The following is a 27,428-nucleotide window of genomic DNA, read 5'->3' as shown; positions in this document are numbered from 1 at the left end:
CTGATCATCCACCAGGATTTCCCTCCTGTGGTGGCCTGGAATGACCAAATGGACAATTACCTAATCGTGTTGGACCATGACGCCGGGGTTCAGCGGAGTAACTTCAGCTCAGACTTTCAATATAAGGACAGTAAAGCTGAGCAGAACTTGAAGTTCTTGAAGACTCCACCTGGCGTCAACCAGGAAGATGGGGGTAGTAAGGTTTCAGCCCACAACAGCTACATGGACTTTGGGACACATGTGCCCCTCGAGTCAGACTACAGCGGAGTCAAAGACGTGACGTCCGATGTCTTCCTCGTCAATAGCATGGACCTTCCGAGTCTAGAGCTCCTCCCTGAGGACTATAGCAAGGTGGTGGACAGTAAAATGCTCTTGTTCCAGACACAGAGCATCCAGTCGGACCGCCACAAGAAGCCTCCGCCCAGACATTCTCATGGGGTTGGGGATCTCATAGATGGCGGATACGTACACGCCATCACAACGCCACCTCCCGGGAAACCATCGCTAACGTATTGAAGGATAATAACACATGGATTCTTTTTCACGTTTTTACTTTTATGTTTTAAGCTCTAATATCTGTAGATGTGAATACCAAGACATGAGTAAGATGGAGTTCCGGTCCTATGACAGCGATGTAACGTATTTGTATGCAAGTCGGAACATTTCAAGGTCATAAATATAAAACAAGCAAATGAAAAACATTAAATACGGCACTAACCGAGCATGTGCCTTCTTGTGCCAAATGACCACGTAAACTTTGTAGTTGGTATTGTTACAACCAACACAGCTGTGAGCAGCAATGAACGGGTCCTCGCACCTCCTTTTTTCAGGGCAAATCCTCAAAATCAAACTTTGACACCATCATCCACTCACAGACGGCAAAGGCAAAAAAGCTTAGCCATTTTGCAATTTCCATCTGCAATTTTTTTATCTTCCATCTGTCTGTTCAACAAGTACTAGTTCGAAGAAGTACAAACCATGGAATTCACCCAAAATGGTTGCTTTAAAACAAAATGACAGACTTCCTGGTCAATTCCACCAAATGGTCGTTGAGACTTTCGTGTGTCCTGTTATGACAGACGTCAAACTTCGTGGCAATCGATGAAACTTGCATTCTGGGATTATTCCTCCCCCCCAACTTTACAGAGAGTGCTACTGAGTTTTGGGGGGAGGTCATGTCCGGGTCCCCCAAAATTAATTAATTTTCACCAGGAAACATTGACTTGGAATAAACCTGGTTTGTTTTCAGCCATCTTGAGTCCAAAGCCTGGAATTGACCAAAATGGCTTCTTCAAACCATGATGGACAACTTCTTGTTCATTGAGACGTTTTCATGCATCTTATCCGAGTCTTTAAGGGGAATTACTGAGTTTTGAGGAGGTCGTTTTTAGGATTTCTAAAAATTGGTGTGTTTTTGGGCATGTTTGCAATTCATTCGTGTGAAGAAGAATAAGAAACACAGAGAAAAAGAAAATCACCATATCCCAAAATTCAATTTATTATTAGGAATCATTGAAAATAGCGTGTCATCTCCTCAATCACTTATTGCCTGTCAATACATACACCCGCATACATAATACAGTGGAGCTCCGCATATGGCAGTTCGGCACCCTCGGATTTACCTATATGCAGGTTTCTTTTCAAATACCCCCCCCCCCCCCCCCGAGTTTTCCAATTTTGTTTTCATTTTTTTGGGGAGGTGGGGGGGAACAACCCCAAACACACTTATTGGTGGTTTACCTCCCCTTATTGAAATATCTTTGGGGGTAAAAAAGTAAAATAAAATTCTCAGTGCAATTATAATAAGTGTCAATTATCAGCGAATTTTCGCTAATTACAGTCCAGGACGGTCCCTACCCCCCACAAATAGTCGAGGTCCACTGTACTTTCATAGCTTTATTTTCTTCTTTTTTTTTTTTTTAAACTAATAAATAAAAATCTAAACTAAGTGTCTCTTTTTGCAGTCAACTAAAGGCAAAACACTTTGTCATTCAGTTCTTATTGTGGGATTACTTTAAGACCCTGGCGTGGTCCTACAAAGTTAAAAGTAAAGTAAACACTCTTCAACTCAAAATAATTGAAAGAGACACAGTCTCCTATTCCTCAACACAATGAAAAGTGGTTGAAAACTTGCAGCAAAAAAAAACAAAAAACAACTTAGTTTTTTGGGTCAGAGGCTAGATAAAAATGAACCGTGTTCCCACTTGGATGAAATTTCCAGCTAGTTTAAAGATCAGTAGATAACTCCAAGTGGTAGTAAATATGACAAGACATTGTAGCCTCTGGCGTCTCAGAACAAATAACCAATAAAATTAATAGTGTTCTTGCCCAGAGGGGAATTGTGACTGGTTAAAAAATAACAAGGAACTGTTACTGATTTGAGCCGTGAGCCACAGTTACTGCAGGTATCTTGTGGGATTTCGTGTCGGCTGTTTAAAAAAAATAAAATAAATAGTGCTCATGATCGTAAGATATTTTTTTACTTGAACATGTACCAATTTTACTCTAAAAGGAGACGGTTTGTCATTTGTTTTTTTTTTTGGACTAATCTGTGACATGATTTTGTCAAAATACCCCAAGGAACCAGAATTAAAGCAATCAATCTGGTATGACCAATCAAGTATGTGTAGCTTACCAGACTCAAGATTGTAAACCAACGCTTAATCGGTGTATCCAACAAGTCACCAATGGCTAATTTAACCATATCAAAGATCACAAAAGATAGACGTGATTGTGTAATTTCACACTTGATGGGGGCGGAGGTCACTCTGGAGACCACCTTGATTTACAAATTTAATTTGTTCCACGACCAAGCTCAAAACTCAAATTTATTCAACTATTAACGAAATTTCCCCCACTGAAATGATTGGTTCCAGCCCACCGCAAAAACATCGACTTATTAAACATTTAGCATTTACTCCGATTGGCTGGTGACCAGTCCAGGGTGTACCCCGCCACTTGAACAGAGTCAGCCGAGATAGGCTCCAGCACACCCGCGACCCGAGTGAGGATAAGCGGTACGGAAAATGGATGGATAGATTTAACAATTTTAACTTATGTTTAATAAGTTAAAACAGCACTGTATTGTATAAAAACACAATTAAACAATTTGAGAATGTTAAAAAAAACTGCCATCATAAAAGTGTAATGGCTAGTATAGGTTATTGAGTGATGCCAGGAATTGAAGATGGGTTGTCCGGTTTGTCTGCATGTGAGCGTCTGGGCTTGAGTTGTGGCCTACAGGAGCTCCTTGTGTGTGTTCTCGTTTCATATTTATCCTTTTGACTGTACGTCCCGTTCAATAAACGGCTGATTGGCTCTCCTTGCCAACATGCAAGGTATGACAGTACCTCAATTGCTTCTTTTTTTTTCTTCTCACTTGAGTGGCAGAGTATCTGAAGCTCCCTCGTAACTCAAATTTTGCCACGCTACAAAGCAAAAAGCCCCAAAAATTATCTCTAGTCGACTCCTCGTAACTCAAAAAATTGTAAGTTGGGGCATTTGCAAATCAAGGTACCACTGTATATGTATAAAAGCAATCAAAACTAATTTTTACATTATACAATGTTACCTTTAATATAAAGCACAATGGAAAACCAACTGTGTTCTCAATTGGACGGCAATCCCGTTAATTTAGACAAAAAGTGGACAAGGAACACGCTGTCCCCGCACAGAGCAAGAACACTATGGACCACTGCGCCTGGTGTAATAAATCCTGTCATATTGTGTTGAGAACCTCACCGCAGTCTCCACTGTCAGCTCTTCTCATTTTCATCGTTACATTCACTTCGCCATGCATCAAAGTTTAACGACTTGTAGTTGGACTCTTTCTCCAGCAGCTTCCTCCACAACTGGTCTGGGAGAAGAAATATTAAATATTAATTTTTCAGTTCAGCTTCTTGTTAGAGAACAGCAAATTGCGCAAAAAGTACTGAAATATTGGAACAGTGGAATATGGGCAATCAAAGGTTTAGAGAAGATCAAATTGAGTTCACCTGTAAAGGTGATAGTACATTTTAGGTTTCATCCTGGAATTTTACCCAAAACCCCAATATCTCCAACTTTTTGAGAGTACTGTTGTGTGTCGCCTTTCGATTACGTACTGTATGCCGGTTCCTCAGACTCAGGCTCAGGCTCTGACTGCTCGGTCTCAATCAGCTTGGCAGCACTGTGCTGCTGCTCAGAAAAGTTAGCGTCGCCGCGCTCTGCCCGGACAGCTCGCTCCACGCTCGCCAGCATCTCCTCGTATGCCTCCCTGGCCTCAGAGGACAACTCAATCATCTGGTGGTAGTAGTCCTGTGATGTCGGAAGCAGTTTTATCAATAAATGCAAACAACATGGACATTAAATTGTGTTTCTCGCTAAATCGCAGTTAATCATTCGCGTACCCGCTATATTGTAGACTTTTTTGCATAACCAATCCGTCTATCTTGGAAATCCCCCCCCACCTATGTCATGGCAATCTAGAAGTCAATTTTGGGGTTTTTAAGTCAAACTCCCTCTATTTGCGATTCTGAACTCATGAATTTGCAGATTTTTGGGGGGAACCAATCCTGTGCTCAGGCCAAAGCTTTGGTTCCATCTTGTGATATCAACAAACAATGTGAACTGAGGAGCTTTATTTCGACAAAAGTAGCGCTTTTCTGTTATCTTGTGGCATCTTGGTAATCAACTATGTTGAAGTGAGTTGAGGAACTTGATGACAAAACTAGTGCTTTGCCGCTGTCTTGGGGCAGCATGGTTCAGGTGGTAGAGTGGTCGTCTCCCAACCCAAAGGTTGTGGGTTCAGTCCTCAGCCCTTGTGGTCATGTCGAAGTGTCCTTGAACAAGATACTAACCCCGCAGTTGCTCTTGATGCTGCATTATCAGTAGGTGAATGAGGAGACAAGTGTTAGAGCGGATTGAGTACCCTAAATGTAGAAAAGCGCTATACAAGTGGAAGCCCATAAACAGTGCCGTGAAAAAATATTGGCCCCCTTCTGAAATTCGTATATTTTTGCATAGTTTCCTCACTTTAATGTTTAAGATCATCAAACAAATGTAAATATCAGACATATATAACCCAAGTGAACTTAAAATGCGGTATATAAATAGTGATTTCATTTATTAAGAAAAAAACTATTCAAAGTTACCTGGCCCTGTGTGAAAAAGTAATTACCACCCTTGTTAAATCATGAATTGTTGCTAATTGCAATTTTTGGTTAATTTCACTGAACAGACCCAAGCTTGATTACTTCCAGATCTGTTCAATCAAGAAATCACTTAAACAGAATCTGCCCCGACAAAATAAAGTTGGACAAAAGATCTAAAAAGAGCTGCAACAAAAAGACACGATCCAAAGAAACGTTTGAACTCACAACAACCGACAATGGGATGCAAATACAGTAACAAACTATTTGCTTAATATCCAAATGTGCACGTAAGGCGTTACCCACTGGCGTTTGAGAGTACTGCAACCCGTGAACTCTCATTTGATGTTTAACCAAGGATAAGTGTCTGTTTTGATATTTCACGAAGTCTGCAGAAATTTTCCAAATGTATGCCTTGATGTCTGTATCAGTGTGTCAACTTTACAAGGGCAATTGTGAAATTTTTAGAATTGTTTGTCTTGATTTGACTCCAAGCAGCATGAAATGTGATTTGAACCATGAGCAGTTGATTTGCCAAGACTAATTTATAAACAGTCAGTCTGATATGCTTGACCTCTGACTAAAGCGAGTACCAAGTTGAGGTTACTTTATATTAATATATGATTTTAAACCCATTTTATCAAATTTGTAGACAAGATACAAGCTGATGGGTGTGGTCTTCTCCAGGTCGTCAATCCCTCTTGCCCATTAATGTGACCTAGAATTTGTACAACTGATTTATTTAATTATTTATTTTATCTTTTTGAGAGGGGAGGTGAAAATAACTTAAATCTTGCATGTGATTGACCTAGACTTGTTTAACTTGATGTCTTCTTAGCCAGGTCACCATTGCAAGAGATATTCCGTCTCAACTGGTCTTTTACCTGGTTAAATAAAATAATAAAAAAATCGCAACCCTGAACAGGATAATGTAAACACAAGTCATGGGGCTGATTCCCCCCCACCCCTCCCTCCCAATACGAGTCCCCTTGATTTGGCTGCGAAGGGTTTGTGTGCAGTCATTTGTCTGCCTTGTGCCGTTTGATTGGTGGAATCAAATGACACCAGTGGTAACATTGGATTGGTGCAAACAGCACCCAACACGGAAGTTAAAGTCTAAAAATAGATCGCGCACGCAATAATTGATAAATAACAGTGGCGAGCAGCGTGTAGATCATTGTAACGGAGTAAAAGTACAGCTGCTTCTAAAAAATACTCAAGTAAAAAGTATGATGCATGTTACTACTCTGACAAGTACAATTTATCCTAAATGCTACTTGTGTAATTGTAACAGAGTAAATGTTGAGCGTTACTACAAACCTCTGCATAACACATTAGGTTCATGGCTGTGCATTTATGAGCTTAGACTAGCTGACTAGGAATAAGACAAATATTCTTTGTTGTACTACAAGTGTTGGAAGTGCTAAAATTTTTTCAAACTAAAATGAAGAAACTTCAAGAGAAAAATATTTCCATCTCCCTTCATCAAAACCCTCCTTCAGTTTGGGTTCGTGATGACGATCCATTTTACTCTTATTCCTCTCTGGCCACATTTGGCACATTTTTCACCTACTTGACTCAAAGGTTTGCCCCTTACAGATCATCAGATTGGCCATGTGTCACACAAAGACTCCACTGAGCAAAAAGCACCCACTACGGTTGCATTATATTGTCCTTGTCATGGTAATAAACAAGCCACACATTCAGCTGTACTCATGATTAAAAAAGACACTACACAGCCTGCTGGGCTAACGTTATGTTATTAAACATGAATTTCACCTTTGTCTCATAGGTCCCACGACGCAGCGTCATACTCCGTGGAGAAAAAGGTCGATGTTACAACAAATGGGTGCATTTCACTATGGAATGCTACCACACCTTTGCCATTTGTCTTTTTGCGCTCTCTCTCCTCAATTCAGCACTGCATTTTGCAACCGTTCTGTTCCCGCTCCTCAACTGAATAGCTAATAACTAAGCCCCTTGTGTCACATACGCGCCTGCCTGCTTCCGTCTTCGCGACCGTCTCCGCAGTAAAACTGATTCAAATTCACAATGCTAATTTTGACCCGCAAACTGCGATGCAAGACCACTTAATTTGAGCCTTGAATTTGTAAATTATTTATGTCCAAATATGTTTACAATATGTTTTAAGTTCAAAAGTGTTTATAGCATGTGGTAGGGGTAAAACTATAAAATTGTTTTTATTTGGGCGCTCCATTACACAGATTTTTACCTATAGTGGGTGGGCCTGGAACGTATCCCTCGCAAAGAACAGAGGTTCACTGTAATCGTGGTATCACTGACCTGCGCGCCATCGTAGTTGAAAATGCCCACCAGGCTGACGGGCACGATCTTGTTGACGCAGCGCCCCAGAGCCTTGCGGGAGAGGGCGAAGACGAACGGCACCTCCTGCTCGCGGCACGTGTCGATGATGGTGTGAAGGGCCTCGTCCAGACCCCCTGTGAACAGATCACCAACATCAGGTACATGCACACAATAAGGAAAAACAAGGCTCAGATTTGAAGGACTACTGACAGTGCCACCAACTTGCAAAGTCGTTTCCAATATTTGGTGGCCTTATTTAACTTCACAAAAAAACATCCATCCATCCATTTTTTATTGTGTTTGTCCTCATTAGGGTGGTGGGTGAGTGGGGACCTATAGGGCATTTCACAATGCACTTGCTCAATGAGAAAGGACCGTGCGACACCGTTTTTTGCAAAAGAAAGCTCCTTACATCGAAGTGCTTTTTTATTTACGTCACGGTATGCATTCTCTCTTGTACCCCAAAGTTCAGAACACAAAGACTGCATTTATCAGAGCTTCCTCCATTTTCCACAGTACAGGTTCACTAAAAAAGCACACGGAAATCACTCCGCCTGCCCCTCTCCCAATGGAGGACCATTCTGACGTAACACTCTCAAAATAGAACTTTCTAGTCAAAGTTGCGCCGGAGCGTCAGCTGCCCTCTGCATTGCAAAACGCGGTGCCACCCCCTCAGCACATACACAATGAATGGGAAAGTCAAGGGCGTCAATTGCATTGCCAAGTGTTGTGTGAAAAGACCTTATCCCAGCTAACTTTGAGCGAAAGGCGGGGTACACCTTGGACTGGTCGCCAATCAGTTATCCCGGCACATGTAGACAAACAAGCATTCACACACACATTCACATTGATGGACAATGGATCAATCTTCAGTTAAAATAACATGCATGTTTTTGGAATATCATACTTCACACAGGAAAGCTGAAACGGAGATTCGAACACAGGATCTCAGGATTTTGAGGCAGATGTACTCACCACTAAGCAAGGGTAAACATGTTAAAATTATTTAGTTAAGTATTTTAACAGTATAAATCTATTTTTTTAATTTAAATAAATCTATCAAAATAAGAAAGATTGTAAAAAAAAAAAAGAAACTTAGCATAAAAGTGTAAATATAAAAACATTTAAAAGTTAAATATTTAGAATTAAAAGAATGATATTTAAATAAAAATGCAATTAATTTTAAAATGGTAAATAAAATTATAATTAAAACAAGAAGAAAATAGATTTAAAATAAAAATATAGTTAAGAAAACAAAAGTATTTTAACAGCATAAAAATGTCAATACAAAAATATATTTTTTAAATTAAATAAAATAAATGGAACAAATTATTTACAGAACAAAATATTTAGAAAATTATGAATAAAAATAATCTAAATAAGTAATAATATTGGAAAAAAATGAATATTTTACGAACAAATAAAAGTATAAAAAATGTTTTAATATTGAATACATTTCAGATGTATGTGTTTTTATTTAAATAAAGTGGTACGAACGACCCAGTTAATGAACAATTCGGGTAACGTATAAAATGTTCGTAGAGAAATTACCTCTCGTTACATATTCTTTTCTGTTTGCGAACGGTCTTGGTATATCTACGTTGTGCTTCTACTCGAGCTGCGTGACAATCATTGACTGATTGCTGTAAGCTGAAAACTAGTTGTCAGCTCTGGGGGGGGCGCAATAAAATAGCGTGCACCAAGCACCTGTTCAATGTGGACGCGCCAGTAAATGTCAGACGCCGTTTTTTTTGTTTTTTTTCTCCAATATCCGGAACAATCAGTGTTACATCTGTAACGGGTCACGTTCAATGATCTCCATCCATCCTTCTTCTTCGGCTTATCCGAGGTCGGGTCGCGGGGGCAGTAGCTTTAGCAGGGAGGCCCAGACTTCCCTCTCCCAGGCCACTTCATCCAGCTCTTCCGAGGGGATCCCGAGGCGTTCCCAGGCAAGCCGACAGCCGTAGTCTCTCCAGCGTATCCCGGGTCGTCCCTGGGGTCTCCTCCCGTTGGGACATGCCCGGAACACCTCACCAGGGAGGCGTCATGGAGGCATCCTGAACAGATGCCCGAGCCACCTCATCTGGCTCCTCTCAATGTGGAAGAGCAGCGGCTCTACTCTGAGCCCCTCCCGGATGATCGAGCTTCTCACCCTATCTCTAAGGGAGAGCCCGGACATTCTGCGGCGCAAACTCAGTTCGGCTGCTTGTATCCGGGATCTTGTTCTTTCAGTCACGACACACAGCTCGTGACCATAGGTGAGGGTAGGAACGTAGATCGACCGGTAAATAGAGAGCTTCACCTTTCGGTTTAGCTCCTTCTTCACCACAACGGAACGATACAAAGTTCGCATCACTACAGAGGCTGCACCGATCCGCCTGTCGAGCTCTCGTTCCATTCTTTCCTCACTCGTGAACAAGACCCCAAGATATTTAAACTCCACCCATTGGGGAAGGCTCACATCCCCGACCTGGAGAGGGCACTCCACCTTTTTTCGACTGAGGACCATGGTCTCAGATTTAAAGGTGCTGATTCTCATGATACCCCATACTCCCGAAGCACCCCCAACAGGACTCCACAAGGGACACGGTCAAACGCCTTGTCCAAGTCCACAAAACACATGTAGACTGGTTGGGCGAACTCCCATGCACCCTCGAGGACCTGCTCCTTCTGAATCTGAGATTCGACTTTCTGACGGATCCTCCTCTCCAGCACCCCTGAATAGACCTTACCATGGAGGCTGAGGATTGTGATCCCCCAGTAGTTAGAACACACCCTCCGGTCCCCCTTCTTAAAAAGGGGGACCACCACCCCAGTCTGCCAATCCAGAGGCACTGTCCCCGATGTCCACGCGATGTTGTAGAGGTGTGTCAACCAGGACAGCCCCACAACATCCAGAGCCTTTAGGAACTCTGGGCGAATCTCATCCACCCCCGTGGCCTTGCCACCGAGGAGCTTTTTAACCACCAGGGTCACCTCAACTCCATAGATAGGAGAGCGCACCTCAGAGACCCCAGACTCTGCTTCCTCATGGGAAGGCGTGTCTTTGGGATTGAGGAGGTCTTCGAAGTATTCTCCCCACCGACTCACAACGTTCCGAGTCGCGGTCAGCAGTGCCCCATCCCCACTATACACAGTGTTGATGGCACACTTCTTCCCCCTCCTGAGATGCCGGTTGGTGAAACAGAATTTCCTCGAAGACGTTCTCCATGGCCTCACCTAACTCCTCCCACGCCCGAGTTTTTGCCTCAGTGACCACCAAAGCTGCATTCCGCTTGGCCAGTCAATACCCATCAGCTGCCTCAGGAGTCCCACAGGCCAAAAAGGCCCGATAGGACTCCTTCTTCAGCTTGACGGCATCCCTCACCGTTGGTGTCCACCAACGGGTTCGGGGATGGCCGCCACAACTGGAACAGACTACCTTACGGCCAGAGCTCCGGTTGGCTGCCTCGGCAATAGAGGCGCGGAACATGGTACACTCTGACTCAATGTCCTCTGCCTCCCCCAAGATGTGGGTGAAATTCTGCCGGACGTGGGAATTGAAACACCTTCTGACAGGGGATTCTTCCAGACGTTCCCAGCAGACCCTCACAATACGTTTGGGCCTGCCAGGTCGGACCAACATCTTTCCCCACCATGGGCGCCAACTCACCACCAGGTGGTGATCAGTTGACAGCTCCGCCCCTCTCTTCACCAGAGTGTCCAAGACATGCGGCCGCAAGTCCGATGAAACGACCACAAAGTCGATCATCAAACGGCGACCTAGGGTGCCAAGTGCATGTGTGGACACCTTTATGCTTGAACATGGTGTTCGTTATGGACAATCCATGGTGAGCGCACAAGTCCAATAACAGAACACCACTCGGGTTCTGATCGGGGGGGCCGTTCCTCCCAATCACACCCTTGCAGGTCTCACTGTCATTGCCCATGTGAGCATTGAAGTCCCCCAGCAGAACGATGTACTCCCCAGCGGGTGACTTCAGTGATTTCTGTAACAAAATATGGACCATTCCGTAACATTTGGCAGCTCTCTGAATTCCTGACAGAAGTTACCTTCTGCTGTCCATCAGATGGAAAAGTCAATTTGCTTACAACGTAACCCCAGGACTAGCAATTTTTGGAGGACTACTGCCTGTCAAACCATAGTTTTGGTGTAATTTATTGGGACCAAAAGAGTACCCTGCTAGAATGGTATTACTTTTAAGAGGTTTGGGGTTGAGTCTGATCTGAACAGATCTGATTGATGCCTATTAGCACAAAGCCCTAAAAGGACTTCAAGTGGCAATGAGGTTGGAGTCATAAAAGCAATTAGCTGAGAGAGAGAGAGAGAGAGAGAGAGAGAGAGAGAGAGAGAGAGAGAGAGAGAGAGAGAGAGAAAATGCACACACAGTCGTACCTTTGGCCTGGACGCGCTCGCAGTTGGGCGAGATAATGACGCACTTGACCTTGTGGAGTTTGAGGTGCTTGAGGACCTCTCGCAGGCCCATGACCATGCGCCGCTTCATGCGCGCCTTCATGGGGTCCTTCTGGTGGAGGCGGTCCTGGAATCGAACCAGCTCCTTCAGCAGCGACGTCACACACTGGTCCACGTCTTTGCTCAGCATTTGGCTGCAGTACCTAAATGGACCACACATAGTACGTTACAAAAAAGAAGGGGACAAGCTGCATTTTCGACCAGGTTTCTTCTCACTCTCTGAACTTCCTGCTGTGGATTTTGAGTTGATCCGGTGCATTGATGGAAACATCCTGCTGGTTACTGTGCTGCTCGTCAGCTCTAACTCTGTCAGACTCTCCATCACCCCCTCTCGCCATTTCATTTTCCTGTTGCTCGTCACTTCCAGAAACAGCACCAACGTCTTCATCTGAGAAGAAAGTTGTAGACCATGTGGAATTTGATGGCTCTGATGTTTATATCAATGACATTTTGGTTTGCAGTTGCTACCTCTTGAAGCAGGCTCTTGCAAATTTAAGGGCGTGTAATTCGCCCAAAATGGCTGCTATATAAAGGGGTGCACATAAAAAAAAATTAAATTATGAAAATAATTTGAGGGATCTTGCATAGGGCGCCATTCAAGCTAGCGCCGCCCTTGACCTGCCGTATGGGATTGTACGGTCAGTTTATTTGGCGCACTGCTCTCTGGCTGCGGTCCCCAATCTTTCTTACCACAGACTCGCAGCTGAGCTTCAACTAAGGAACACATTTGTTCATGAAGTGATTATTTTCAGTACATTTATTCAAAAGATTGGCTCCTTTGATTGATTTGTTTGTGAACGACAATACTATAGTCAAGCCCCGTCTCCCGCTGCGCTCCGAATCAAATTGGGTGCGCATTTAATATTTAGCACCACTTATGTGCACTTCTAGCTATGAAATAAAATGCCCAACTTTCTGTTCAATTTCGGGCATGGGTCCGTCAGACGTTTTCGTGTGTCCTATCATGACAGCAGAGATGTACTGATATTCAGTACTTAAGCAAAACGACTGATACTCTGGTAATCTCTGGTAAAAAATAAAAGTACTGAAGCCACTCCCTTAATAAAAGTACAAAAGTACACACTTATAAATGTACTTCATTAAAAAATGTAAAAAGCAAATTGACATTTTTCAACCCAATAATAAAATACTTATAGTGAGATTTTTGTATCTCTCCAGATGATTGGAATGCATTCTCCAGGGGAAACAATGGACAAAAAATAAATAAATAAAAACAGGTAGGCTTAAAGCTGGATTCAACAACTTTCATTCATCTTCTGTACTGCTTATCCTCACTAGGGTCATGGGCGTGCTGGAGCCCATCCCAGCTGACTTTGGGCGAGAGGCGGGGTACATTGTGAAGTGGTCGCCAGCCAATTGCAGGGCACATATAAACAAACAACCATTCGCACTCACATTCACCCCTACGGGCAATTTAGAGTCTTCAATTAACCTACCATGCATGTTTTTGGGATGTGGGAGGAAACCAGAGTACCCGGAGAAAACCCACGCAGGTACGGGGAGAACATGCAAACTCCATACAGGCGGGGCCGGGATTTGAACCCCGGTCCCCAGAACTGTGAGGCAGATGTGCTAACCAGTCGTCCACCGTGCCAGCTTTCATTATACATTACAGTATAAATATAGTTAAGTATTGTTGTAAAACACAAAAATGTTTACTTTGTAATAGTGGTTAGAGAACGTATTTGTACGATGGATAATGAACTATTGACAGTTTCTCATGCCCGTTTTATTTACCTCACCTTTGAACAGCTGCATTATACTCTATGTTGGTGTATATTTACCCAGGAGGGGTTGGACTCGGCACACCCTACGTCTTATAGAAGTGACGGACCGCTTTGTTGTAATGCTGTATTCCAGCAGTAGGGGGCACCAGAAATCGCAGATTACAGTTTTTAAAAAAGACCATTTATTTATTCTATTGATATAAAGTTAGATGCAGTAAAATTATACTTTTTACAGTAAAAAATGAAAACGCTACATTTGCCCAAGCATAACCGTAACCTCCCCATTTGGCAGTGGGCAAATAAATGTGTTGGAATTAATGCTCAAACGTGACAATTTACTGCAAGCGAGCCAAACTTCAACAAGCTAGCTTCCTACAAAACTAACTCGGTTCATTCATTGGAGCCACTTTTGAAAAAAGAGCCCAAAACTATTCTTACATATGAAAGGTTATTCCCACTTCCGAGTTCCCTTGTTGTTATTGAACGTGTGCAACCGTACACAGCACAATGTGCAGGCATCCTTGTAATTTTGGTTCCCACAAACATGGAATGCACCGACACTTTGCCCCCACAAGCTTAGCTACAATGAATGAGCCAATTCTTTTCCCCCACAAGCTTAGCGTCACCGTACGCACGCGGCTCATAGGGGAGTGTCGTATGTACGATATCTGTGATGCGCTTGGCTCGCTTACTTCCGGTTTCCCTTTTTTGGGCCTTCTGCTTTTTACGTCCTATGGTCGTTAACTTTAGAAGGTTTAGAAGTAACATGCTAATTTTTAAAATGTAAGGACTAAAAAGTACAGATATTTGTGTTTAAAAAGTAAGGAGTAAAAGTAAACTGTTACCAGAAAAATAAATACTCAAGTACTGATACCTGAAAAACAGTACAGTAACAAGTGCGTGGTTACTTCCCACCTCTGCATGATAGACATGTCCACTCCATTTCATGTTTATTGGTGAAACTGGTGCCAGCTGCAAATTTTTTTTTGTAACTTTCCAAGGGGCACTATAAGTTTTTTGAGTTTTGGAGTTCGTGTTGGAGACTCAAAAATACATCTTACTATATATCCATCCATCCATTTTCTGAGCCGCTTCTCTTCACTAGGGTCGCGGGCGTGCTGGAGCCTATCCCAGCAGGAGGTGGGGTACACGCTGAACTGGTTGCCAGCCAATCGCAGGGCACATACCAACAAACAACCATTCGCACTCACATCCACACCTACGGGCAATTTAGAGTCATCAATGAACCTACCGTGCATGTTTTTGGGATGTGGGAAGAAACCAGAGTGCCCAGAGAAAACCCACGCAGGCACGGGGAGAACATGCAAACTCCACACAGGCGGGGCCGGGGATTGAACCCTGGTCTTCAGAACTGTGAGGCAGACGCTCTAACCAGTCGCTCACCGTGCCGCCTCTTACTATATACATTTAAAAAAATATATTAATGGTAAAAATTATTCTTTGGTATTTTAACTGTGAAATTAGGCAAAAAAGTGCAGACTCAAAGATATTTGATTTAATTTCCATTCTTGGAAGAGCCACACACTGACCTGTCAAATTGGCATTACACCTCTCATCTTCTGCCGTATCCGTGGCGACCGTGGACTCATTTTCGGGCAGCAAACCCCTCTCCTCCAGTAAACGGCGCTGCTTTCGCTCCTCCCTTTCTTTAAGGATGACCTGAGGATGAAAAAATACAACATTAGAATACAGTGTTTCCCTGCTAGTATCACTCTTCTCCTACCGCTTCCCTGTTTTATTTATTCAGCCGTTTTTAGCAATGTTTTTCGAAAAAAAATTTTTAGGGCTTTTTAAGTTAAAATTAATACTGTACAGCAGGGACGTCGTAGTTATGGTTTCCCTCGGATGACCATTATGACTGTGAACTCATAAATATATGATTGTCTCATATTATTATGTGCAATACACATCAAATTAATGGAAAGCTAGTTTTGAAATCAGAGGCCAGTAAAAAAATTGTCTGTTCAACTATTATTCAATTCATTTTAAAAGGGTGATTGGTTAAAAAAAAAAAAACAATATCTCAACAATAACATTGAAGAAAATTGGCAGTTTTGAAAGTCTAACAAGAAAAATGAAGTCAACATGATTTGCTTTCGCAAGGCAAATAAAATGATGTAGCGGGCCAGATCTGGCCTCCGGGCCTTGAGTTTGACACCTGTGCTGTACAGAGTATTGAAAACATTGATGGATTTAAAAGCAGTAAAGTCAATTTGTTTAAAAAAACAGTCTTGCAAGAATTTTATACTCTTAGTCTTGAGCTCTGATTGGCTGCTGGTAACATAATGCATTCTCCGATAGACACTTTTACTTTGGTTTTAAGCCCTACGATTAAGGAAGATCCCTGACCACCCAGAAGAAGATAAAACTCCTGGTTAGGCTTTTGGAAGGACAGATTAAGAATATTTGAATTTCTGGTTCCAACTCAACATAACAAGCAGCTATGGAACGCCATACCTTAGGCATTACTGCCATCTAGGGGTATTCAGAGAACACAGCACTTATCAATACTGTACAGTATTTTCTGTACATCTTATCTTTGCAACTTTGTGTTCAAATATCTTTACAATGTGTCTAAAACAGTGTGTTTTAATATGTTGAGATTTATTTGAAGCGAGTGGGAGGGTAAAACTATAAAAGATATATATTGTCTCTCGATATCCCAGATTTTCACATATCACGGGTGGGTCTGGAATGTATTCCATGCAATGAGCAGGGGGTCATTGTAGATGAGCATGAATAAAAACTCAAGACGATTAAATCTTGAAGAACCTTTTTGAGAGCAGTGGGTTTCTTCGCTTTGGGAACCTCCCTCTGCTTGCCTTTCTTCACCAGGGGGCTGGTAGAGTCCAGCGGGTTGTGGGCGATTTTCTCCTGCTGCCAGGGCGTCTTTTTCTGAACTGTCGGTTGCTTGTGAACGACAGGAAGTCCTCCACCCACTAGAGGGCGATATTGACACTCACAGCGGGTTGTGACATGAGCCATAGCTAACACTTGGGAGTGTGAACATCACCTGAGATGACAGTCTGCTTGACTTTCTGAGATTGTTGCTTATTTTCCAGAACGGACAGCATGTTCCCGATGTCCAGCTGCACAGGAGCTTTGCTCTTCTTCCCAGAGGTCTTCTCAGCTTTCTGAGAATCATTGAATCACAAAATAACAACATTCATTTACAATGGTACCTTGACTTATAAGTGTCCTAACTTGAGTTTTTCAAGTTACAAGGAGTTGCGTGGTAAATTTTTTGCATTATGTCACGAGACAACATTTTTGAAGAAAGCTTCAGATACATCACTGCTGGAATGAAAAACAAATGGAGCGATTCGGTTACTATAATGCCCTCGCATGTGGGCAAGGAGAGCCACAGTCTCTGATACACTCTCAGCCGTTTATAGAATGGGAAAAACAGTCAACCACACAAATGGGAAATGAGAACACTTAAGGAGCTGCTGTAGACCACAACTAACAGCCAGATGCTCACACGCAGACGAACGGCCTTTTTCACACCACACTTGCTCGGTGTGAATAGTCCACGCGGCAGCAGGCAAGGACGACGATGCCCCAGTTCAAGTGCTGACGTAGCAGCCGACAAGGACGTACTCTTGGGCTTATCACCCTGGTACACGAGTAGACTGTACATTGGGAATATGTACAGTGCCGTGAATGGAATTTCTTCGGATCGTGTCATTTTGTTACAGCTTTTTTAGATATTTTGTCTGACTTGATTTTGTCGGGACAGATTCTGCTTCAGTGATTTCTTGATTGAACAGGTCTGGAGGTAATCGGGTTTGGCTTTGATCAGTGAAAATTGACCAGATTAGCCACAATTAACTCATGATTTAACACTGGGGGTAATTACTTTTTTACCAAGGGTCATGTAACTTCGAATATTTTTAAAGTTTTTATTTAAAAACAGCACCTTAAGTTCACTTGGGTTATATTTGTCTGATATTTAGCCTTTGTTTGATGATCTTAAACAAAGTGGGGAAACTGCAAAAATATGAGAATTTGACAAGGGGGCTACTTTTTCACAGCACTATATTTGTCACTGTTGCAAAAGAAAGCCCTGAGCTTGCTTATTTTAAGGACAAGAGCAGCAGTAAATAAATGGAATGGGCGCATCCCATAATAATGGCATGGCAGGATCTCAGAGTAGCTTGCTCGTGAGCTACAGTTCCACAGAGTGCTTCAAGATATATTTTAGGCTGTGCAGGGAGCAGTTTGAAAGCTTGCTGCAGAGATGTATCAGTATAGTATTTTTTCTATTGTCCCAAACCATTTTCCCTATGTCGTTTACAGTACAATCCCGCCAAAATAGCACTCAGAAATTACTCCGCCATCCCCTCTCCTATTGCAGGCGCTTTCTGACGTCTCTGTGATGCCGCTCTTGAAGGTAATTTTTTTTAGTTCAGGGTGTCTCGCAGCAAACGCCACGTCATTCCGTGATTCCGCACCCTCAGCAAATACACAATTGAATGGGTTTGCCGACGGTGTGCTATGTGTTGCTGAGTGCGATATGAAAAGGGCTTAACAGGTCAACCCTGCTCCAGCTTCTGGGCACTCACCAGCCCAGGACCCTTAAAGGGACACATGTAACACAATACTACAGTACATATGGATTAATGACATGTAAATTAATTTCAATGGGGAAAATTTATTTGATATAGGAGTATAATGCCATTTCAATTAACTTCAATGGGGAAAATTGTTTTGGTATAAGAGTAACTTGACTTATGAGCTTGGGTACAAAACAACTTAAAACCCGTAACCTCAGGTTCCATTGTATGTATTTAAAAATAATGAGGCATATTTATATCAGAAATCTGATACTCAGAATAAATGAAAAGTACTGCTCTTTACTTCATTTAAAAAGATATATATTTTAACATTTACATAAACATCTTTTCACATGTGAGAAGTTATTTTGTGAGAGGGAAATCCTCACCTGCCCTTTCTTTGCTGACTCTGCAGGTGGGGTTTTGGTAGCATTCTTCCGCCTGATTGCAGTCATTTCATCTTGTTGGTTTTCCTTAATAATAATTAAAACACACACACACGCACACACAAACATTTTGCTCAATTAGTCCCAATAATGTGTGAAATGCCTGAAGAATTTTATATGTGGTGGACCTTACTACATATTTATTTATCGTGTTTCTGCTGCTTGTCAATCGATCACACCAAGTCTGAGATGGAGCCAAACCAGGGAACTCTTCTTCATCCTGGAAAACATTTGGACAATGTTCCATTACAAATGAAAATCTGAGATTATTATTATTTTATTTTTTTTTAATAAAAGCATAACACCCATATTGGGTATCTGCCGAAACAGCGTATGTTCATATTGTATCGAAATAAAAGGCATGATGATGCATTCACCTCAAACTTTGGTGGCTCCTGTTGGACTGCTGAATCTTCTGTCTCATCTTCCGTGCAGTCATCTGCCTCTTTTACCCTCTTCTTCTTTTTCTTCTGTTTTTTCCTCCCCACCGCCGTTTCCTCTTGTGGCTGCTGCGTAGCTGTTTCCTCCGTCTACAAAGGAGTGAAGGTGACACCGCAGGTTGCGCTAAATGCCATTACCGCAGCACAGGTGCTGCTTTCAGAGCAGATGTGGCATCTGTAAAGCTGACAAGTTTTATTAATTCCGTGACCGTGCTTGTAACTAAAAAAAACCTGTCCCCATTTAAATTAATGGGCATGTATCCGTTCCAGCCTATCAAAAAAAAAAAACTAATTTTTGTCATTTGTTTTTAATAAGAAAAACAACGCTGTATAATATTGTGCTTTATAAAATTATAACAATAATTACATAAATAGAATGTAAAGCATGAACCAGATTTTGTCAATTTTTTCTTCAATTCAATGGACACCTGTTTTGTGTATGCGCCATGGCCACCTAGGGGCAGTATTACACTAGCAACGTGACAAGTGGCCACCATCTTTATGGAGTTTCCTAAAAAACATGGAATGAGAACTTCAAATACTCCATAACAAAAGAAATCATGAAAAACCAGTTCATGACTCATGTTCTACTGCCCACACTGCTCTTCTGATGAGTAATATTACATTTGATTTGCGCCATTACAGTCGGGTTTTTTAGGGCAAGTCGCAGTTTTTTTTCCATAGTTTGGCCGACCGGGTGTGCGCTTGTTACTCTAGAGCGAATTATATGTGAAATTATTAATATATTATTATATAATTTCACGTTATTTTCAGACTGACAACCGCAATAGGGCGCTCTAGGCCTGACGAAAGCAACGTAGAAGAGGAAGCGGCCCATCGTCTACCTCCGGAGTTGGCGGCGTTGTTTAGAAGTGACAACGAGGATGAAGATTTCAAGTTTGGTAAACTTGTTAGCATGTTCTTTATCCTATAGTTATCTGAATAACTGTTAAGATGTTACGTTAATATACCTGGCACGTTCTCAGTTCGTTGTTTTTGAATCATGTAATGTTAGCTGAATGTGTTACGTTAGCATACGGTACACCTATTCAGCCTGTTGTTCTCTATTCTTTTATTATTTTAAATTGCCTTTCAAGATGAAATGTCTGTTCTTGGTTGGATTTTATCAAATACATCCCCCCCCCCGATTTATACTCCAGTGCGACTTATAGTCCGGAAAATATGGTACTTGCTGGGCTTATTTATATGAATAAGGCTGTAAAAGAACGTGGAAAAAGTGAAGCACTGTGAAAACATTCTGGATCCACTGCGTACTGTATGTCCACTAACCGGCACAACAGTCTTTTCCTTCTGGAAGTTTTTCTTCGGCGGCTGAGAGGCAACATTAGCCCACGACGTCCCCACTTTTTCGGCTGTGGTGCTAGCAAGGGTTGGGCCATCGGTTTGTCGGGGATCAGGTACAGTTGTGGATCCTCTCATGGTTTTCTGTGTAATAGAAAAAAAAATACAAGTACATGTTGGTGACAGGCACGGTGAACGACTGGTTAGCACATCTGCCTCACAGTTCTGGGGACTGGGGTTCAAATCCCGGCCCCGTCTGTGTGGAGTTTGCATGTTCCCCCGTGCCTGGGTGCGTTTTCTCCGAGCACTCCGGTTTCCTCCCACATCCCAAAAACATGCGTGGTAGGTTGATTGACAACTCTAAATTGCCCGTAGGTGTGGATGTGAGTGCGAATGGTTGTTTGTTTCTATGTGCCCTGTGATTGGCTGGGGACTGGTTCCGGGTATACCCCGCCTCCCCGCCCGAAGATAGCTGGGATGGGCTCCAGCAGCCCACGACCCTAGTGAGGATGTGCGGTTAAGAAAATGGATGGATGGATGTCGGTGACAAAAAACCTGTTAGGCATTATCTAAAGTACCTGCTGGCGTACATCCACCCAGGGAGATATTGACTTTGAGGGAAGTTGGCATCTCTCCACTGTCACATTTGGCCTCCCGTTCTCTTTGTGACCTTGTGTGGGGCCGGCGTCCAGCTGCGGGAAGTCGGACATTTTCACATCAAATGGGGCCAAAACGGCCTGAGTGGGTTTTGGCGTCCTTGCCGATCTGGAGTCCCGGACACCTGTGCATGGAGCAGGGATTGAATCATCTACTGGTAACATAAAACATTCAACAAATAACTTAAACCCCCCACACATCCCTGTGTGTATACACACACACACACACACACACATATATGTGACTGCTGATTACTGATGTATATATATATGTATATATTGCTGATGTATATATGTGACTGCTGATTACAAAAGAACGGTATAAGCTTGAGAAAGTTTTTTTAGTTCTGGTGAAAGAAGAGAGTGTGATCTTTCTGTTGGTGGTTTCGGTGTTTACATTGTCATAGTCGACAATATTCTGTGGGGGTTGAAAAACCAGTGAAATTGTTCGAAAATGCCTGGCAGTTTAGGGGTTCCCTGCTCAGGAAACGGCTGGCAGTGAATGAGTTAATCCATAGACCCAGATACTTTTGACAATGGCACGTCTAAATCATTTATATCCCCCATTACAAGGTCGACATAATAAAAACATTAAATAAATATTAAGGCCATAATTTATTAATGATTACACTTATAGCGTATGCAGAATTTTTTTTTCCCTATTACATAATATACTGCAATAACTGTTCTGCGGTAATGTTCTTCACAAATTTTTTTAAATATGGAAATTCTGACAAATTTGGACAAATTGTTCTGAAGTAAATTTATATTGGTTGGCAGCTCTGAAAAGCAACTCTAAAAAATTGTAAATGAGAAAATCTAATAATAATAATGTCAAATATTTGTAAAATAAAATTAGTTGTGTCTAACATTTTAAGAGAGGTCAGTGTCATCTCCTGCATGTTTAACCATCAAAAAAATCATTTATAGGGAAAATTATTAATATTGGAAAATGTACTCATAATAATAACATATTTGCCCAAAATTGTAAATAATTCTTTTGAGTTTTAAAAAGGAAAGATAAAATAATCTTTAAAAAAATGAATATTGGAATATATAATAATTAGGAATAATAATGATAATAACAATAATAGCAAACATTTTCAGGAGTTTTGAAGTGTAAAATGGGTCAATTTAACCTGCAACATAATAGGAGGAACAAAATTAATAATCTCTATTGGATTACCTCTTCTCTGTGCATCCGCTGAGTTTTTACCCGCAATGCCGCTTTGCACACGAGGTTCATTGTTCTTTGTGGATGCCTGTGGAGGTTTAAATATGACTGAGTGTACAGTTTATTTAAAGGACATGTATTATATGTATTTTGCTCACCATTTAAAACAGTCCCTAGGTTTCTCCCTTATATTATTTCCTGAACAATTACCCTTTTTTGGCTCACTCAAATAGCCACTGCATTGCAAGTATGTGCTTTTTATCAGAAGACAGTTAGCTAATCTGTGCTAACACTGTAGCTATGCTTAGCTCTTGACTTTGACATGATAGTGCGTACGGACCATTGCTTGAAAATGGAGGATCTTAGCCCATGTTGGCTGGCAAGTCATGGGTGGAGAAAGTCATAGTGGGGGAGGTATTACATAAATTAGCCAAACTGTGACGTCACAATCTGGCAAAATTCAGAAGGGCTCACTTGACAAACACATTTTGGGAAATAGAAATCTCACAATCGATTCACTTGTGTAATTTCACACTTGAAGGGTGGACAACTAACCTTCGCTCTCCAGGGCAAGTCACGTCCATTAATGTTTGAGGCAAGGCTCCACTTCGGGCCCACTCCTGACTCGTTGCTTTGATCCAAAATGGAGAAACACGGAAAGGAAGTCACGTGATTGTTGCAATTTTGTAGGTTGTCGCTTCACAACCCATAATAACATCAATGACCATTTACTTTCCTATCCCTATACATTTTTAAATTGGTGATACATAGCTAGTCTCCATTCATCCATCCATTTTCTGAACCGCTTATCCTCACAAGGGTCGCGGCCGTCCTGGAGCCTATCCCAGCTATCTTCGGGCAAAAGGCGGGGTACACCCTGAACTGGTCACCAGCCAATCGTAGGGCATATATAAACAAACAAGTCTAATTTTTTTAAATACATACTGTGGTGCCTTGACTTACAATCTTAATTTGTTTCGTCACCATGCTTGTAAATCACAACAATCATATCTTAAATCATCATTCCTCATTGAAATGAATGGAAATTACAATCCGTTCAAGTCCCACGAAAAAACAACAAAGATTTTGGATCATGTTTTTTTGTTTAAAAAGAAGAAGAAAAAAACTGTACAGTATTGTACTTTACAAAAACATACAGTAATACAAATAAATAGAATGTAAAGAATTAAACGGTTGATGCATCATGATTTTGTGCGCCTTAGGTTGTGATAGGGTATACTGTACGAACCCATTTTCGCCTACTCCTGTCTATGCTGAGCCAATCAAATTACGGCCACCTGTTTATGTCCCACCCATTTTCCCAGACTGCTGTGGCTGACTACATCCTGTCAATCACTCTTCAGGTTACGGTACTAGAATCTGTAGATAGATAGTCAGCCGGATCAGCGTTAAGATGGACAAGAAAAAACAATCTCCAAAACAAAAAGATGGTGCTGAGAAGTTGAGAGATTAAAAAAAAAAAAGAATTCCCTCAAAAAAGTGGCGGTCACACACAAGAAAATAATGGAGTTATTTGGCATTCATTCAAGTTTGGCTACTGCCACACAGGAGTCCGTTGCCAGCACAAGCCACAGTGAGCCTGGCCCTCAACAGCTGGATATTGGCAAACACCAAAGTCCTTATTAATATAATTTTATCTTATGTAAGACACTTTGTGATGCTTTCGATGAAAATGCTTATTTGGCTATTAGTTTGCTTGCTAATGGCGAGAAGTGCCGACTATAACCTCGTCGTGTTAGCTGCCTGGGCCTACATTTCACAGAGTTAAAAATTAGCATCGTTCAATGACCAAATGTTTCCTATATTTGTCAACCTGCTTACTAATAAATGTTATTTTCTGGTTAAAAAACCTGTTACTGTCTTTGAGCTGACTCTTCTACTTAATGAATATGAATGAATAAATAGCTTATTTATTTGTCTGTACATGCCCCATCCCATATACATGGGATCATCAGCAACCTTGACAACCATCAGTAATTTCATTCCAGAGTGTGTATTAGGGCTGCACAAAATGAGAAAAAATCTCGATGAACATTTCATAAATTGTGCAGCCTTATTGCGTATTTGTCTGGCTTAGTAAATCCTTCTGCACAGGATGTCATGTCAGTAAAACTTATATCACGTGTATATCCATATTTTATTGTCGCTCAATCATAGGCCAGCATGCATGTTCCAGTGGGGACTCTCTCGAGGACTGTGACCCTCAAATCGTCTGCAGTTCACTGATTGTATACAGTGTGGTACGGATACCACTAGTGGCACGCCGGCTCCCTCTAGCTGTATGTGACAATCCCTGAATTAAATGTTCAAAATGTAAACAATGTTACAGGGGCTTAAACTTTTTTTTTTTTTTTTTTATCCAGTACAGTATATTTGTTGAGTACAGTTCAGTTGTATTTAACTTTTAAGTTCAATACAGTTGCATTTAAGAACTTTAGAAATCGGTTTCCAAATATGTATTTAGGTACAATTTTTATTTAACTTTTGTGTTCAAAATATTTAAATTGAAGTGATTATCAGAATCAGAAACATCTTTATTTGCCAAGTATGTCCAAAAAATACACAAGGAATTTGTCGTAGCCGCTCTAGTACGACAACAGACAGTCAATTGACAGAGAACACTTTTGAGACATAAAGACATTGACAAGAAAAACAAAAAAAATGTCACTGAGCAGTAAAGGGTTGCTAGTTATCTGGTAATGTCAGTAAATTTATTTTTTTATGTACATTTGACTATATTTAAGAACACTATTCAAGTCCAATATTACAGCATCTTAAAAAAATACGAAATATTAAATACTCTAAGAAAGAAAACTCTGCCTCCTTGTTGATGAACATTTGACTATGATGCTACTGCATTTTAATGTTGGTCCTTCTGGTGATACTTGGAGATCCAAGTATTTTTGGAGGTGGTACTTTGTGTGAAACATTAAGCACTAATCTACCTCAACCACTTCAAATCGGCCTCCTCCATTTAAAAGTAACACAATGGCGAGTACTTTATATAGTGTAGTGTCATGCTGGTGATATGTACCTTACATCTCTTGTAGGATCAGTAAAAGGGGGGAATTCAAAATGAGAGTGCCGGGGCTTTCATAAACAGTTTGTTTTTATACAACTTAACACATACTGCATCACAGTTTTGTTCTGTGATTGCAGCTCATCGTTTTAGGTTGCGTTTCAGGTGTGTACTCACACCTTATGACTTAATTCTCCTGGGCGTGTAGATGGCAGTCCTTCCTCCATTCCTTTCATCTTTGTTTATATTTTTAGTTTGATGTTTTTGTGGTTATTAACTACTCCATGAATTACGGTCCAAAAGAGTGTCAAATTCATATATTATTATGATTTATTTTTTTTTTAATCATCGGGTTACATGAAAATTGTGGCTGACTCACGACGGCGCGCATTAACTTGGCCTTTTACCCCCAGTCCACCCTTCGTACAGGAGTTGAATCAGTACAGCTACTTTTACCAGATTCTTTTTTAAACACTTGTACTTGTACTTATGTACAGCGTGTCAGTACTTTTGTCACCAAATGCAAATTTCTTTTTTGGGGGGTAGGGGGGGGGGTGTACCTTACCCTCTTGGCTTGTGCTGGTCCAGGTGGGGGTTTGGTAGGATCACATGACGATTCGAGCTGTCGTGTTGTTGCCTGGCTGACTCTGTTCTCCTCCCCGGCTCAGCAGGTGTTACTTTGCCCTGCTGGAGAAGAGGAAATAGAAGACGTCATTATTCAAAAAAATTAAGACGACATTTGACTTATATTGGCAGTCATTTTAATGTTAATCAGCATGAGCCTCATTCCAAACTTTATTAACCTGACAGCAACTCTACTCAAACTCATTAGGACCATTTTAAATTTGACCTTAAATGAAACAACCTCACGTTTAAAGCTACCGAACTTCTATTAGTTTCGGTAAAACACTTTTCCGATAATCTTTACTCGTTTTGCCACTAAAAGTTAGCAACGCCACAGCTAGTTACAAGCTAACCCGCTAGCTCGGCGTAACCGCCGTATTTTCCTTCCTTTTCCTTACCTTCTCCATCTTTGAGTTGTCCCTTTAGGCCGTCACGTCAATATGTAGTCCGTCGCGATGCTGTCATTGTCCCCGTAAATAGAATAAGAAAGTTAGGTGAACAAGACGCTAGTTAGCATACAAGCGGGGCTGAGGAGCCGACGAGCGACAGAAGCGGCCAGTCTTTACTTGGCCGGCAGACGGCGACACACAAAGGCAGCGTCAGGTACTGCATCACATAGACAACAGAGTTGCCTGATTACACAAATGACTGCGGTGCTGTAAACGCTATGGTTAGTGGTTGCAGAGTTTAAAGTATTCATGAATTAATAAACTAATAACAATATTATCATTATTAATGTTGTATTACTCTGCAATTTATTTAGGATTAAAGTCATTATAAATATTTTGATAAGATGTTTAACCCTCAAGCCTTATTCAGTACTACTGAACTCCATTCTTTGTTTGGTTGTGGCCGTAACTTTTCTTAAAGCTTTAAGTGTTTAACTAAAATCAGTTATTGTAAAACCCCTAAAATTCCAGTTTCGCAATGCATTGTAAAACCTAAAAAAATTACAAAAATAAAAATCAAATTTAAAAAATGTGAATAGTCTTTCTGTGGCCAGTAGAGGAAGCTTCCACTTCATAAATTCACATGTAATTCTCCTCCCTGGTCAAAATTGCTATTTTTATTTGCTCCATTGGAGTGCAGTCAAGGGGGCACGCAGAGTGGACAAGTGTTTAGCACATCCACCTCACAGTTCTGAAACCGTGGGTTCAAAACCGGGCTCCAGCCTTCCTGTGTGGAGTATGCATGTTTTCCCCGTGCCTGTGTGGCTTTTCTCCCGGTACTACGGTTTCCTCCCACATTCCAGCATGGTAGGTTAACTGAAGACTCTAAATTGTCCGTCGGGGTGAATGTGAGTATGAATGGTTGTTTGATTATTCTGTATAAGACCTGTGATTGGTTGTCAACCTGTTCAGAGGTGTACCCCGCCTCTCGCCCAAAGTCAGCTGGGGAAGGCCCCAGCACACCTGCCACCTTCGTGAGGATAAGCAGTACAGACAATGGATGGATGAATGGAGTGCAGTAAGTCATTAAATGCCTCTTTCATG

General features: G+C 41.5%; 2 protein-coding genes across 2 annotated transcripts in view; one reads left to right on the top strand and one right to left on the bottom strand.

Annotated features, from left to right (window-relative positions):
• prlrb (prolactin receptor b) overlaps positions 1-1,885 on the top strand; it is a 13,816-nt gene extending 11,931 nt beyond the window's left edge. Inside the window, 1 exon segment of the mRNA XM_061672365.1 lies at positions 1-1,885. Within this exon segment, the coding sequence (XP_061528349.1) occupies positions 1-516 (516 nt within the window). The 3' untranslated portion in view covers positions 517-1,885.
• On the bottom strand, positions 835-27,428 carry LOC133400106 (selenocysteine insertion sequence-binding protein 2-like). The gene is made up of 17 exons (XM_061672364.1): positions 26,334-27,428; positions 25,877-25,998; positions 22,827-22,902; positions 22,284-22,359; positions 21,020-21,222; positions 20,430-20,585; positions 19,077-19,229; positions 18,833-18,919; positions 18,643-18,726; positions 16,711-16,831; positions 16,470-16,636; positions 15,227-15,356; positions 12,145-12,316; positions 11,851-12,071; positions 7,434-7,588; positions 4,104-4,296; positions 835-3,856 (listed from the first exon to the last, which is right to left on the bottom strand). The coding sequence occupies exons 1-17, from the start codon at positions 26,340-26,342 to the stop codon at positions 3,756-3,758; spliced, it is 2,226 nt and encodes a 741-aa protein (XP_061528348.1). The 5' UTR covers positions 26,343-27,428; the 3' UTR covers positions 835-3,755.

The sequence above is a fragment of the Phycodurus eques genome, chromosome 3 (assembly GCF_024500275.1).
Source record: "Phycodurus eques isolate BA_2022a chromosome 3, UOR_Pequ_1.1, whole genome shotgun sequence".
NCBI classification, from domain to species: domain Eukaryota; kingdom Metazoa; phylum Chordata; class Actinopteri; order Syngnathiformes; family Syngnathidae; genus Phycodurus; species Phycodurus eques.
Note: the sequence above shows the minus strand (reverse complement) of the source record. Positions and strands in the feature narration are given on the sequence as shown.